The sequence below is a fragment of the Bos indicus x Bos taurus genome, chromosome 25 (assembly GCF_003369695.1).
Source record: "Bos indicus x Bos taurus breed Angus x Brahman F1 hybrid chromosome 25, Bos_hybrid_MaternalHap_v2.0, whole genome shotgun sequence".
Lineage (NCBI taxonomy): Eukaryota > Metazoa > Chordata > Mammalia > Artiodactyla > Bovidae > Bos > Bos indicus x Bos taurus.
The window spans coordinates 39,999,504-40,014,974 of record NC_040100.1 but is presented as its reverse complement, the minus strand read 5'-3'; the positions used below and the strand labels follow the sequence as shown (position 1 = coordinate 40,014,974).

The 15,471-nt window shown below is 56.7% G+C and overlaps 2 protein-coding genes across 4 annotated transcripts; both read left to right on the top strand.

Moving 5' to 3' along the window:
* The first annotated feature begins 419 nt into the window (after window positions 1-419).
* LOC113883284 lies at window positions 420-4,746 on the top strand. 3 transcript variants are annotated; one of them, XM_027526903.1, is made up of 7 exons: window positions 420-497; window positions 619-663; window positions 2,143-2,181; window positions 2,322-2,378; window positions 2,732-2,758; window positions 2,934-2,993; window positions 3,478-4,746. In XM_027526903.1, the coding sequence occupies exons 2-7, from the start codon at window positions 649-651 to the stop codon at window positions 3,790-3,792; spliced, it is 513 nt and encodes a 170-aa protein (XP_027382704.1). In that variant the 5' UTR covers window positions 420-497; window positions 619-648; the 3' UTR covers window positions 3,793-4,746. The 3 variants fall into 3 exon arrangements, with proteins under 3 accessions (XP_027382704.1, XP_027382703.1, XP_027382705.1); XM_027526902.1 differs by having other exon boundaries at window positions 423-497; window positions 622-663; XM_027526904.1 differs by lacking the exon at window positions 619-663 and having other exon boundaries at window positions 454-497.
* Window positions 4,747-5,574: 828 nt separating this feature from the next.
* Window positions 5,575-13,289, top strand: LOC113883398. Its single transcript, XM_027527069.1, has 10 exons — window positions 5,575-5,607; window positions 7,495-7,721; window positions 8,960-9,106; window positions 9,226-9,267; window positions 10,491-10,611; window positions 10,690-10,728; window positions 10,870-10,926; window positions 11,279-11,305; window positions 11,481-11,540; window positions 12,019-13,289. Exons 1-10 carry the CDS (start codon window positions 5,575-5,577, stop codon window positions 12,334-12,336), a joined length of 1,071 nt encoding a protein of 356 aa, XP_027382870.1. The 3' UTR covers window positions 12,337-13,289.
* The last annotated feature ends 2,182 nt before the right edge of the window (window positions 13,290-15,471 follow it).

The window sequence follows — 15,471 nt, the reverse complement described above, 5'->3', positions numbered from 1 at the left end:
TCCTGTGACTTCCTGAGGGCAGGGCAGCTACAGAAGCTTCTCTGGATGTGGAGTGGGGTGCAGTCTGTTCGAGGGCCCTGGTCGGCTCCCCCCGAATCTTCCTCAAACTATCGTCCCAAGTCTGGACTTTACCCCGTCCCTCCCCATGCTCCAGCCGATGGTGGGGGAATGTGGCCCAAGCTGGGCTCAGAGATCCCCACCCAGCTCAGGGAGAAGGGGCCTGTCCTGGGACCCTGAGAGTAAGAGACATGCCCTCCCCGCCCCGGCCCTCAGACCTCTGGCTCCATGTCTTCCCCTCCTTCTGACTCCCCGCTTTCCCCTTTTTTTTCTGCTTCTATTTCTGACTCAGTTTCTGTCTCAAACACTCCCAGCTGCCCCTATTCCCTCCCCCAGCAAGGCTCCACCCTCTCTGCCCCTCCCTGGCCGGCTCTTACGTCGCTGGGGCTCAGCAGGCAGCGGGGTAGTGCTCAGCTGGAGCTCTGACTGCAGGATCTCAGGTGAGGGGCTCTGGGGACCCCGGCATGGGGATGGGGGAGACCTGCAGCCGGAGGACCCTCCAGGGTGGTGGGCGAGCCCGCTTCTCTGAAGCACTTTCCACCCCCCAACCTCTTCCTCCAGCAGGTCCCAGCGGGAGGACCCTAAGCCACCATGTGCTTCGCAAAGGTAGTGACGAAAAGAGATGAGGGGAGAGTGGTCCTGGAGTATCATTTGCCGCCCGATCTGGCTCCCACCAGCTCAGCCCCAGCCCTGCTGACTGCTTTCTGCACAACAGCCTCTGTTCCACCCTCCCTGGGCCCTAGGGTGGCCGCAGGGGAAAGTGAAAGTGTTAGTCGCTCAGTGGTGTCCAACTCTTTGCGAACCCGGGGACTATAGCCCACCAGGCTCCCCTGTCCATGGGCTTCTCCAGGCAGAGATACTGGAGCGGGTTGCCATTTCCTTCCCACTGGGGAAGCAGAGGGTCAAAACATGGGACCCGGGCCATCAAAGCGCCCCGTCTCACAATGACCCTGGTCGAACGCTCTGCTGTCACCATCCTGAAATTCTGGATAATTGTTGACAAGCAGGCACCAGTTTCCTGTTGCTCTGAGCCCTTTCCTTATGTAGCAGGTCCTGGCTGTGGGGCTGGGGCTCCTGCTGGGAGTTCGGTTTGGGGGGCAGCTCAGTGTGGGGGCCTTTGGGACCGAGGAAGGAGCAATGGACCAGGGAGTGAGTGTAGGAATTAGAGTCGTCATGCTCGTGGGGGAGCCAGACGTGGAGCGTCTGCAGTCTCCTAGGAATCAGCTATCCTCGGGCTCCTTCTAATGCTTATTCCTATTTATTGAATTTCTTTTGTCTCTGAGCGATCTTAGTTGCAGCATGTGGCCAGCATTTTCAGAGAAAAGCTGAAAACATTTCTCTCAGGGCCTGGATGAGTAGCCGAGCCACACTGAGCTCAGAGTCTACTCTTTCCCTTTGGAGTGCCCTCCGCCCTCTGTACAACTCCCTCATCTCAGTTCTGACGGTGACAAGATGCTCAGGAGCTCCAGGCCATGGAACACCAGTATCTGGCAGTGGTCAGCGTGGCTGGCCGAGGTTGAGCGGCCAGGCCCAGTGAGACGATGCGGGCAGAGAGTGTCCCCACGGCCCCTCGAGGTGTTTCCTTGCCCAGTTGTGTGTGATGCTGGGCTGACAGGATGGGCCCCCTGGACAAGGGTGTGCAGACGGAGCCCTGCATGCGCTGTGAGCCCCACTGACCACCCAGGGCCAGGAGGGCAGTGGGGACCCACCAGATGCCCGCCGTTAGGTGGAGTCTCCCAGGGGTCGGTGGGGCGCCTCCCACCTCCATGACTCATCAAGGGTCTGGAGTGGAAGGTCCTGGGGGCCGGGGGTCTGCAGGGTCAGAGGTCTGAAGACTGGCCACTGTCACCCTCAGAGCCTCAGACCCGAGAGGACAGTGCCAGGTCCTCCCTGGTCAGCTCTCAGCAGGACCACGGAGGGCTAGGCATCTGGGAAATAGGTTGACCTGCCTACTCCAGGGCAAGGGTCCTCCTTTGGTCAGTGTCCGTGTGTGTGTGTGTGTGTGTGTGTGTGTGTGTGTGTGTGTGTAGGACAGGTCTCGGTGGTTACAAGGACAGAATCTGAGTTTCACTGTTACCTCCACAGGGAGTCCCATATGACCAGGCTTCTCTGAGGTCCATAATGGTAAGAGGCTCATCCCCATGAATAGCTAGGGTCTCGGGAGGCCTGGGTCTGCGAGGTGAAGCCGAGTCGATCTGGCCCACTTGAGACCCAGCAGGGAGAAGGACGGAGATTCTTTTACTCAAGTCCATCTCTGTTCACAGCACAAACGGGTGGATGATTTCTGTGATAAGATGGGAAATGAACCAGAAGAAGCACAGGTGGGTCAGTGTGCCCCACCCTCAACCCTCCCCAGTTTGAGGGCGGTAGGTGGGTTCACAGTCACAGTGATGATGAGGGTCACAGCTCAGCACCCAGTCCTTACACTGGACAAACGCATACCTGTGTGGCAGGTGAGTGCACAGGGAGGGGATACGGAGGCCCAGGGATGCTGAGGGCGGCGTCCAGACCACAGGGCAACAGGGCAAGGCAGGGATGCCAGAGTATGGCCCTCGGGTTGAGGGTTAGTTATTGGGGTGACTGGGCCGAGATGAGTACTAGCTGGGGCTTGGGATTCAGGGTGAAAGTGAGAGAGGGTGGGGGTGTTTTAAATACAATATTTTTTCCCCACCAGATGGAGGCAGCCCTAGATGAGACGGAGGTGAGTTTGGACCTTGCCCCCTGCTAAGGGTAGTCCTCAGAGTTGCATCAGCCAGGGTATGGGGTCTGGGGCCCTGGCTCCCTTCAGACTCACCTGGATGCACGGGAGGCCACAGTGGGGACCCCAGACGTCAGCAGGGAGGCAGGAGTGCAGACTGCACGCTTCCTCTCCCCAGGAGGAGCTCAGCGAGGACATCAGTGAATTTATAGAAGATCACATTCAACAGAACCTTCCAGTGAGTCACAGCCACTATCTCAGCGCCTTCCTTCCCCTCCCCACTGGTCTCTCTTGTCCTTGGGGCTGCTATGTGCGCACAGAGCTCCCTGGAGTGGGGGATGAAGGGGGTGGTCCCTGAAATCTCAGATGGTGCAGCCTTGCGGGCATCACCCTCCCCACTCAGCACACGGTGGCCAGAGCCCTGACTCAGCTTCCTGCTCTAAGACCCGTGGGTCTCGTGCTGGGTTCAGAGGCCAACCACCTGCAGGCAGATACAACCAAGCACCAGAGTTCATTCTTCAAGGCGAACCAAGGAGCAGACCCAGTCTCTGGGAGAAGTCCTTGTGTCTGCAAAGCTCTTGGTCTGCAGGCAGGCGGTTTGGGTTGGGCTGGGCTGTACTTTTGAGTTACAGCGTCTCCCAAGGTCTGGGAGGCCTCAGTCAGGTCAGGACCAGGGTCTGCCTCACCCAGGGCGGGTCCCTGAAAGGCCCCCATCCATGCAGGAATCCCTGAAGGAGTCCAGTCCCTTGCTTCAGGAAGCAAGGCAAGAAGTACGCCGCAGAATCCAGAGACCCTCAGGCTCTGCCTGTCTGGAGGTCTTGAATCTGGAAGAGAGCATCTGGGCCAGAGCCCTGCGGCGGTTCCAAGGCATTCTGCAGAGTATCCAGCAGCGGTGTTGGGATGTGCTCACCTGGCTTTGGGAGAAGGTGGGGGCGTTCCTGGAGGCCGTCTGGAGTGCAGTGAAGGCCGTCTGCGGAATGCTGATGGATATGTACTCCTCTGTGGGGCAGCTCTTCGGAAACCTCATCCAGGTATAGGAGCCCCAGTGATTCTGGAGGAACTCCACCTCATCCAGAAGGCCCTGCACGATCCCCTTCCCGGAAACCATCTTCTAAAGCGACCTTTACCCTCCTGCTCACCCTTGACCCATCCTTTAACTGCCCTCCCCTCCTGTCCTGCAGGGACGACACCACAGCATCAGGCCAGGTTTTCCATCTCCAGGTCTGACCTGTCTGTCAGGGACGGGGATGCTCTGCTGACCTAGGGATGTGGGAGAGGCTTGGAAGCCCGGAGGCGCCAAGGACCAAGGTGCCTTCCGTGGGTCAGCATGCCTCTGTGCCTCTGCCTGTCGCTCCAAACCATGTCAGATGGGGCGCTGAGCTGATCCTCAGCGAGGGGGACCCCTGAGGGCCGGCTGCGGGTCTCGCAGGAGGAGTCAGCGGTGGACCCTGACCCTGACATTAGCATCTTAGTGCCCTCATCATCCTAAACGACCCAGCTTGCTGTCAGCACAGGCCCCAGCAGGGCAGGAGACCTGGAGGAAGGCTCTCCCTGTCTCCTGGGCCTGCGCCTCCCTGTCTGAGGAGGACAGCAGCCTGTCTGGGAGTTCCTTGTGGCAGAGCTCCATTCCGGCCACACCCTTCCCCCTTCACTTCCAGGGGGTCCCTCTGACAGGCCTGACTCTGGAAGGCCTACCTCTGGCCTGAGTTCCCTGCTTCAAGGAGCCGCCCACTGCCAGGCCCTGAGCAGCCTTGGCTTCCTGGCCCCGTCCCTGCCTCACCTCCCCATCAGTATGCAAGTCTCTCAGGCTTTCCCCTGTGTTCTCCGGTGCCCCTGTGCTAAACCTGCACTTGACTATTTCCTTTTTTTCTTTTTACATAATGACCTTACATCTGATATTCTACTTCTCACGATGGTGAGGTTACTCAGCTGATAGAAGTAGTACGGTATTCTGTGTTTAACATTAAATTTCTTCCCCGTTTCAAAGTCAATATGAGTTTGTTTTTTGTTGTTGTTGTTTTTAGATTAAATCTTTTCTCCATTTCAATGTAAGTCACATGAAATACATTTTCTAAACATTTTCCCTCCCAAAGAAATGTTTGTTTTTGACCAATGATATGTGCTTTGTGCATGGACAATATAAACTCGGGAGGTAACAGAACAAAATCCAATAAAAATATGGAGGAAAGAGTCCTCCAAGGTGCAGGAGGGAGTGATGTGAATGGAATAGGTGCAATTTCCAGGGATTCTGGGCACAAGTTTCTTCCTTCCTATGGAGAATTCTGAACAGATGAAATATTACTTATGTGAATATCAGTCATCTCACTTCTTGGACCTTTTAACCAGCACATGCATGTTATAGGCAGCAGTTTTCAGTGGGTTATTTGCTGTAAAGCAGATGTTTTGTACTCCATTTAGCATAGGATAGGCATTTGAAACCGTTAGGTGGTATTTCATGGGATCCGAGGAACTCTGGTCCTTTATGTCTCAGCTCAGAAAGAATTCAGCGACAGGCAAAAGGAGCCTGGCAGCCTACAGTCCACGGGGTGGCACAGAGTCGGACACAACTGAGGACCTAAGGCTCTCAGTGACCTGTCAGACCGAGTCTCATCCGCAGGACGCTGCTCTGCATCTCCTCGGCTGCACAATAGTCCTTGGCTGCCGGCCAAGCTCCTTGCTCTACGGCCTGGGTCTCTACACATGCTGCTCCTTTTGCCTGGGATGCCCTCCTTTTTCTCCGGGGCAGCCCTACCCCTCTGTTTCAAGCCAGTTCCCCTCAAGGCCCCACCACATTCCCTGGCACATGGAAAATGCGGCACATGGCTCAGGAAATAATCATGCCTTGCTACGCTGTGAGTGCTGTCGCCCTGTCGTGTTTGCCTCTGCAGCCCCACGGACTGTGGCCCACCAGGTCCCTCATCCATGGGATTTCCCAGGCAAGGACAGTGCAGTGCGTGTCATTTCCTTCTCCAAGGGATCTTCCGAGCCCAGGCATTGAACCCAGGTCGCTTGCATCTCCCTCATTAGCAGTCAGATCCCTTACCACTAGTGCCCCCACGCTGTGAGTTCTCCCACTTCCTCAGTCTCTTAGCTGACCTGTGCTGTCTCCTGGAAACGTTCCTCCTAGGAGTCTTGCAGGAGTCTTAAACCTAAACCTGTGACATGTGGGGACTCCCGTAGCCCTGTCTTCCTCCCAACACCTAAACGACTGAACATCCCAGCCCCCGGCTCAGAGCTTTCCCTTCCAGCTGTGCCCAAGAAACACCTCTACTTTCCAAATCCAGTTGCCCTTCAAGGATATCAGAAGTCGCACTGTGTCTCCAAATTCCCATGCCGAAGTCCTCTGAATGCCACGTCATCTGGAGGTGGTCTTTACAAGGGATCAAGAGAAACCTGGTCCTTGGGGTGGGCCCTAATCCATTATGACTGGTGACCTTAGGAAAATGGGGGATTAGGAGACACATACATGTCTGGAGAGGATTCCGTGTTGATGTGGAGATGGTTATCTAAAGCCTAGGAGAGACCTGGAACACAGGCTTCCCTCAGGGCTCTCAGAGGAACCATACCTGCTGACACCTTGGCCTCAACTTCTAGGCTCCCGTGTGAGAGAATAAATGTGTGTTGTTGATACACGGGTCTGTGGTTCTTTGTTATGGTGGCCCTGGGGCTGGAAGACTTACGAGAAGGCCATGGAGGTGCTGGGCTGAGAGAGGCTGTTGCCTCAGCAAGGAGGCTGGCCAGGCTGTGAGGGACAAGCCCTGTGGGGCAGGCCAGGGGAGGGAGACACCTGCCACTTCGCTTTGGATCGAGGGGACCCCAGAGGTCTCAGCGCCCAGACGGCCTTCATTCCCTTCTGAAGGCCCCAGTCTGTGTGCCAGGCAGCCCAGGCCACTCCTGTCAACAACTGTGCCAAGCTGTTTGGGTCTTTAGGGATGGGCCCCACCGTCCACCCCGGGACGCTGAACCCCAGCCTGCCTCTGTGGGCCCTCTGTGATTTTTGTCACCCTGTCCTCCTTCTGTGACATCCCAAGCAACCCACTTTGCTGGGGACCCCACATCAGCCCTGAGACCACCCCTGGTCGCCGTGCCCCAGGTCCTGGGTGACATCACTGCTCACACATAGATGATGCTCCACAGTCGGCCCCGTGCACCTTCTTTCCGGTCAGCACCCTGGAACCAGAACTGCCCACTTTCAGGGGGACACCCTCCTGCACCTGGAACACCTCTCTGCTCCTCCACACCTGAGCCCCTGCCGTCCTCTCGGGAGCTTCCTGGCTCCCATCAGCTCATGCTGGCGGGAAGACAGTGGACTGGTCCCCCGACTGGTCCCCTCTCAGTCTGGGGTCACTGCTTCGTCAACGTTCCTGGGTGATGAGTGGGTGGGACGTGGGCCATCTATTGACCTCCCCCCATCCCAGCTCATCACAGAATTCAGGATCTAAATCAGTGCCCGATTCTCTTCTTTTGTGGAGAAGGCGGTGGCACCCCACTCCAGTACTCTTGCCTGGAAAATCCCATGGTCGGAGGAGCCTGGAAGGCTGTAGTCCATGGGGTCGCAAGGAGTCGGACACGACTTAGCGACTTCACTTTCACTTTCCACTTTTATGCATTGGAAAAGGAAATGGCAACCCACTCCAGTGTTCTTGCCTGGAGAATCCCAGGGATGGGGGAGCCTGGTGGGTTGCCGTCTATGGAGTCGCACAGAGTCGGACACGCCTGAAGCGACTTGGCAGCAGTAGAAGGGTCCTGGTGGTGGGGGGCTAGCGCGGGGCACGCGCAGCGCGGCCTACCCGGCCCCCGCCCCGCCCGCAGGCCCGCAGTTCTGGTCGTTCCAGGACCGGCTGCTAGAGGGCGCCGCAAGCCCGCTCACCGAGCTGGGGCTGCCCCCCGGGACGGAGGTGGACGCCGTGTTCTCCTGGCGGCTCAACGGGAAGACCTCCCTGATCCGGGGGCGGCAGTACTGGCGGTAGGACGAGGCTGTGGCGCGCCCGGACCCCGGCTACCCGCGCGATCTGAGCCTCTGGGAGGGCGGGCTGCCGGCTCCCGACGATGTCACCGTCAGCAACAGGGGCAGGGGGTGCCGGCTGGGGTCTGGTGGGCCCAAGAGAGACTTTCCCTGAGGAGCAGGATTCATAGGTTGTCCCCATGGGGTGCACACGGGTGGCCCATCAGGAGCCCGGTTCCTCTTCAAGGATATTAGACACTAAATCGTGTTCCCCTAAATTCACACAGTGAAGTCCTAACCACCAGCGCCTGGAGGGGGGTCTTTACAGGGAATCAAGTGAGCATGAGGCCCTTAGGGTGGGTCCTAATCCATTATGACTGGTGACCTTAGGAAAATGGGGAATTAGGAGACAGATACGTGTCTAGGGAGGGCACCATGTAGACCTGGAGACAGCTGTCAACAGGCCTAGGAGAGAAGCCTGGAACACTTGCTTCCCTCAGGGCTCGCAGAGCAACCGCTGCCTGCTGACGCCTTGATTTCAATTTCGAGGCTTCACTGTGAGAATAAATGTGTGTTGCTGAGACCCGGGTCTGTGGCTCTTTGTTATGGCAGCCCTGGGTCTCTAAGACCGATGCCAGGCCATGGCTGTGAGGGGCTGTGGTCTTAGGGGGAGGTGGGCCAGGCTGTGAGAGTCAAGCCCTGTGGGGCTGGCCAGGGCCAGGGAGACCCCTGCCATGGTGACTGAGGCCCGGGGGCCCGAGCAGGGCTCAGGAGACCCTGGTCAGCGGGGCCCAGACGGCCAGCAAGGCTCCCTTCTGCCCCTTCTGAAGGACACATCCTGTGGGTGAGGCACACAGGCCCGGCCCTTCCCTGGATGCAGGGGAGAGTCTCCACCTCAGGGCTCCCGCAGGTCCTGTGACTTCCTGAGGGCAGGGCAGCTACAGAAGCTTCTCTGGATGTGGAGTGGGGTGCAGTCTGTTCAAGGGCCCTGGTCGGCTCCCCCTGAAGCTTCCTCAAACTATCATCCCAAGTCTGGACTTTACCCCGTCCCTCCGCGTGCTCTAGCCGATGGCGGGGGGTCCCAGCCCAAGCTGGGCTCAGAGATCCCCACCCAGCTCAGGGAGAAGGCCCCTGTCCTGGGACCCTGAGTGTAAGGGACACGCCCTTCCCGCCCCGCCCCTCAGATTCTGGCTCCATGTCTTCCCCTCCTTCTGACTCCCCCCCTTCCTCTTCTGTTTCTGCTTCTATTTCTATCTCAGTTTCTGTCTCAAACACACCCAGCTGACCCTGCCTCCTCCCCAGCAGGGCTCCACCCTCTCTGCCCTTCCCTGGCCAGCTCTTAAGTCGCTGGGGCTCAGCAGGCAGCGGGGTAGTGCTCAGCTGGAGCTCTGGCTGCAGGATCTCAGGTGAGGGGCTCTGGGGAGCCTGGCGTGGGGGTCGGGGAGACCTGCAGGCGGAGGACCCTCCAGGGTGGTGGGCGAGCCCTCTTCTCTGAAGCACTTTCCTCCCACTCTTCCTCCACCAGGTCCCAGCGGCAGGACCCTGAGCCACCATGTGCTTCACTAAGGTGAGTGACAAGAGATGAGGGGAGAGTGGTCCTGGAGTCTCCTTTGCCACCTGTCCCCGCTCCCACCAGCTCAGCCCCAGCCCTGCTGACTGCTCTGTGCGCAGCAACCTCTGTCCCACCCTCCCTGGGCCCTGGGGTGGCCACAGGGGAAGTGAAAGTGTGAGTCCCTCAGTGGTGTCCAACTCTTTGCGAACCCCGGGACTGTAGCCCACCAGGCTCCCCTGTCCATGGGCTTCTCCAGGCAGAGATACTGGAGCGGGTTGCCATTTCCTTCCCACTGAGGAAGCAGAGGGTCAAAACATGGGACCCGTGCCACAAAGCACCTCGTCTCACAATAACCCTGGTCGAACGCTCTGCTGTCACCATCCTGAAATTTTGGATAATTGTTGACAAGCACGCTCCAATTTCCTGTTGCTCTGAGCCCTTTCCTTATGTGGCAGGTCCTGGCTGTGGGGCTGGGGCTCCTGCTGGGAGGTCAGTTTTGCAGGCAGCTCAGTGTGGGGGCCTTTGGGACCGAGGAAGGAGCAATGGACCAGGGAGTGAGTGTAGGAATTAGAGTCGTCATGCTCGTGGGGGAGCCGGACCTGGAGCCTCTGCAGTGTCCGAGGAATCAGCCGTCCTCAGGCTCCTTCTAATGCTTATTCCTATTTATTGAATTTCTTTTGTCTCTGAGCGATCTTAGTTGCAGCGTGTGGGGTCTAGTTCACTGGCCAGGATTTTCAGAGAAAAGCTGAAAGCATTTCTCTCAGGGCGTGGATCAACAGCTGAAGCCACACTGAGATCAGAAACTATTCTTACCCTTTGGGGTGGCCTCCGCCCTCTGTCCACTCACCTACCTAGTTCTGAGGGTGACCAGATCCCCAGGGGCTCTGGGCCATGGAACACCGGTGTCTGGGAGTGGTCATCTTGGGGTGAGCCAGGCTGAGCACTCAGGTCCAGTGAGAGGATGTGGGCAGAGAGTGTCCCCACGGACCCGCGAGGAGTTTCCTTGCCCAGTCATGTGTGATGCTGGGCTGACAGGATGGGGCCCCCAGACAAGGGTGTGCAGACGGGAGCCCTGCTTGCGCTGTGAGCCGCACTGACTACCCAGGGCCAGGAGGGCAGCGGGGACAGCGCCAGATTCCCGAGTATCCTCCATTGAGTCATCAATTGTCTGGAGGGGAAGGGCTGGGGGGCGGTCTGCAGGGTCAGAAGTCAGGAAGACTGGCCACTGTCACCCTCAGCACCTCAGACAGGAGAGGACAGCACCAGTTCCTCCCTGGTCAGCTCTCAGCAGGACCACGGAGGGCTAGACATCTGGGAACCAGGTTGACCCGCCTACTCCAGGGCAACCGTCCTCCTTGGGTGAGTGTGTGTGTGTGTATAAAACAGATCTTGGTGGTTACAAGGTCAGAAGCCTGAATTTCACTGTTACCTCCACAGAGAGACCCACGTGTCCTGGCTTCTTTCAGGGTGTTAATGGTAAGAAGCTCATTTCCACGTATAGCTGGGGTTCGGGAGGCCTGGGTTCTGCTGGGTGAAGCTGAGAACATTCTGGCCCACTTGGGACCCAGCAGGGAGAAGAACCGAGATTCTTTTACTCAAGTCCATCTCTGTTCACAGCACAACCTTGTAGATGAATTTTTCGATACAATGGAAAATGAACCAGAAGGAGCACAGGTGGGTCACTGTGCCCCACCCCCGACCCTCCCCAGTTTGAGGGAGGTGGTGTGGGTTCACAGTCATGGTGATGATGAGGGTCACAGCTCAGCACCCAGTCCTTACACTGGACAAACGCACACCTGTGTGGCAGGTGAGTGCACAGGGAGGAGATACGGAGGCCCAGGGATGCTGAGGGCAGCGTCCAGACCACAGGGCAACGAGGGTGGGCAGGATGCCAGAGCATGGTCCCCAGGTTGAGTGTTAGTTATTGGGGTAACTGGGCAGAGATGAGTACTAGCTGGGCCTTGGGATTCAGGGTGAAAGTGAGAGAGGGTGGGGGTATTTTAAACAGAGCGTTTTTTCCCAACAGATGGAGGCAGTCCTAGCAGAGACTAAGGTGAGTTTGGACCTTGCCCCCTGCTAAGGGTAGTCCTCAGAGTTGGATCAGCCAGGGTATGGAGTCTGGGGCACTGGCTCCCTTCAGACTCACCTGGATGCACGGGAGGCCACACTGGGGACCACTGACCTCAGCAGCGAGGCAGGAGTGCAGACTGCACACTTCCTCTCCCCAGGAGAAATTCATCAAGGACGCCTTTAAAGTCATGGATAATCACATTCAAGAGAACAGTCCCGTGAGTTGGAGCCACTGTCTCAGTGCCTTCCTTCCCCTCCCCACTGGTCTCTCTTGTCCTTGGGGCTGCTGCGTGTGCACAGAGCTCCCTGGAGTGGGGGATGAAGGGGGGGGTCCCTGAAATCTCAGGTGGTGCAGCCTTTCGAGCATCAGCCTCCCGACTCAGCATCGGTGGCCAGAGCCCTGGACTTAGCTTCCTGCTATGAGCCCCGTGGGCCTGGTGCTGGGTTCAGTGGTTGATCACGTAGACGCAGGTACAACCAAGCACTGGGGTTCGTTCTTCGAAGGGAACCGAGGGGCAAGGCCCAGTCTCTGGGAGAAGTGCTCGTGTCTGCAGACCTTTTGGCCAGAAGCAGGCAGTTTGGATTCGTGGGCTTCTGAGTCCCAGCATTTCACAAGGGCTGGGAGGCCTCGGTAAGGTCAGGACCAGGGTCTGCCTCGCTCCGGGCGAGTCCCTGAATAGCCCACAATCCCTGCAGGAAACCCTGAAGGAGTCCAGTCCCTTGCTTCAGGAAGCACGGCAAGAAGTACGCTGCAGAATCCAGAGACGCTCCGTCTCCACCTCTCTGGAGGTCCAGAATCCGGAAGAGAGCATCTGGGCCAGAGCCCTGCGGCAGTTCTTGGGCATTCTGCAGAGTTTCCTGTCCGGGTGTCGGGATGCGCTCACCTGGCTGTGGGAGAAGGCCGCGGCCTGCCTACAGGCCATCTGCAGTGCGGTGGAGGCCCTCTGGGAAGTGCTCACGGATTTCTCTTCCTTTGTTGGGCAGCTCTTATGCAGAAGCCTCATCCAGGTCTAAGAGCCTCACGTGGTTCTGGAGGAGCCCCACCTCATCCAGAAGGCCCTGTACGATGCCCTTCCCAGAAACCATCTTCTGAAGCGACCTTTACCCTCCTGCTCACCCTTGACCCATCCTTTAACTGCCCTCACCTCCTGTCCTGCAGGGACGACACCACAGCATCAGGCCAGGTTTCCCTTCTCCAGGTCTGACCTGTCTGTCAGGGACAGGGATGATCTGCTGACCCAGGGATGTGGGAGAGGCTTCGAAACTCAGAGGCCCCAAGGACCAAGGTGCCTTCCGTGGGTCAGCATGCCTCTGTGTCTCTGCGTGTCGCTCCAAACCATGTCAGATGGGGCGCTGAGCTGATCCTCAGCGAGGGGGACCCCTGAGGGCCGGCTGTGGGTCTCGCAGGAGGAGTCAGTGGTGGACCCTGACCCTGACGCTAGCATCTTAGTGCCCTCATCATCCTAAGCGACCCAGCTTGCTGTCAGCTGAGGCCCCAGCAGGGCAGGAGACCTGGAGGAAGGCTCTCCCTGTCTCCTGGGCCTGCGCCTTCCTGTCTGAGGAGGACAGCAGCCTGTCTGGGAGTTCCTTGTGGCAGAGCCCCATTCTGGCCCCACCCTTCCCCCTTCACTTCCAGGGGGTCCCTCTGACAGGCCTGACTCTGGAAGGTCTACATCTGGCCTGAGTTCCCTGCTGCAAGGAGCTGCCCACTGCCGGGCCCTGAGCAGCCTTGTCTTCCTGGCCCCGTCCCTGCCTCACCTCCCCATCAGTATGCAAGTCTCTCAGACTTTCCCCTGCGTTCTCCCGTGCCCCTGTGCTAAACCTGCACTTGACTATTTCCTTTTTTTTCTTTTTACATAATGACCTTACATCTGATATTCTACTTCTCACGATGGTGATTATAGCCATTGATAGAGTAGTACGGATGTTTTGTTTAACATTAAATTTCTTCCCCGTTTCAACATCAATATGAGTTTGTTTTTATTTTTGTTGTTGTTGTTTTTAGATTAAATCTTTTCTCCATTTCAATGTAAGTTACATGAAATACATTCTCTAAACACTTTCCCTCCCAAGGAAATGTTTCAGTTTTTGACCAATGATATGTGATTTGTGCATGGACAATATAAACTCAGGAGGTAACAGAACAAAATCCAATAAAAATATGGAGGAAAGAGTCCTCCAAGGTGCAGGAGGGAGTGATGTGAATGGAATAGGTGCAATTTCCAGGGATTCTGGGCACAAGTTTCTTCCTTCCTATGGAGAATTCTGAAACAATGAAATATTACTTATGTGAATATCAGTCATCTCACTTCTTGGACCTTTTAACCAGCACATGCAAGTTATAGACAGCAGTTTTCAGTGGGTTATTTGCTGTAAAGCTGATGTTTTGTACTCCATTTAGCATAGGATAGCCATTTGAAACCCTTAGGTGGTATTTCATGGGATAACAAACGTTCGTCTAGTCAAGGCTATGGTTTTTCCTGTGGTCATGTATGGATGTGAGAGTTGGACTGTGAAGAAGGCTAAGCACCAAAGAATTGATGCTTTTGAACTGTAGTGTTGGAGAAGACTCTTGAGAGTCCCTTGGACTGCAAGGAGATCCAACCAGTCCATTCTGAAGGAGATCAGCCCTGGGATTTCTTTGGAAGGAATGATGCTAAAGCTGAAACTCCAGTACTTTGGCCACCTCATGCCAGGAGTTGACTCATTGGAAAACACTCTGATGCTGGGAGGGATTGGGGGCAAGAGGACAAGGGGACAACAGAGGACGAGATGGCTGGATGGCATCACTGACTCGATCGACATGAGTCTGAGTGAACTCCGGGAGTTGGTGATGGACAGGGAGGCCTGGCGTGCTGCGATTCATGGGGTCGCAAAGAGTCGGACACGACAGAGCGACTGATCTGATCTGATCTGATCTGGTGAACTCTGGTCCTTTATGTTTCAGCTCAGAAAGAATTCAGGGAGAGGTGAAAGGAGCCTGGCAGCCTACAGTTCACCAGTGGCACAGTCAGACACAACTGAGGACCTAAGGCTCTCACTGACCTGTCAGACCCCGTCTCATCTGCAGGACGCTGCTCTGCATCTCCTCGCCTGCGCAATAGTCCTTGGCTGCTGGCCAAGCTCCTCTCTCTCCCACCGGGGTCTCTGCACATGCTGCTCCTTTTGCCTGGGATGCCCTCCTTTTTCTCCGGGGCAGCCCTGCCCCTCTATTTCAAGCCAAGTCCCCTAAGGCCCCACCACATTCCCTGGCACATGGGTGGGCTCAGGAAATAATCACGCCTTGATATGCTGTGAGTGCTGTCGCTCTGTCGTGTTCGCCTCTGCAGCCCCACGGACTGTGGCCCACCAGGTCCCTCATCCATGGGATTTCCCAGGCAAGGACAGTGGAGTGCGTGTCATTTCCTTGTCCAAGGGATCTTCCGAGCCCAGGCATTGAACCCAGGTCGCTTCCATCTCCTTCATTAGCAGTCAGATACCTTACCATTAATGCCCCCCACGCTGTGGGTTCTCCCAGTTCCTCAGTCTCTTAGCTGACCTGTCCTCTCTCTTGGAAATGTTCTTCCCAGGAGTCTTGCAGGAGTCTTAAACCTAAACCTGCGACATGTGGGGACTCCCGTAGCCCTGTCTTCCTCCCAACACCTAAACGACTGAACATCCCAGCCCCCGGCTCAGAGCTTTCCCTTCCAGCTGTGCCCAAGAAACACCTCTACTTTCCAAATCCAGTTGCCCTTCAAGGATATCAGAAGTCGCACTGTGTCCCCAGATTCCTATGCCGAAGTCCTCTGAATGCCACGTCATCTGGAGGTGGTCTTTACAAGGGATCAAGAGAAACCTGGTCCTTGGGGTGGGCCCTAATCCATTATGACTGGTGACCTTAGGAAAATGGGGGATTAGGAGATACATGCATATCTGGAGAGGATCCCGTGTTGATGTGGAGATGGCTATCTACAAGCCTAGGAGAGACCTGGAACACAGGCTTCCCTCAGGGCTCTCAGAGGGACCATACCTGCTGACACCTTGGCCTCAACTTCTAGGCTCCCGTGTGAGAGAATAAATGTGTGTTGTTGATACACGGGTCTGTGGTTCTTTGTTATGGTGGCCCTGGGGCTGGAAGACTTACGAGAAGGCCATGGAGGTGCTGGGCTG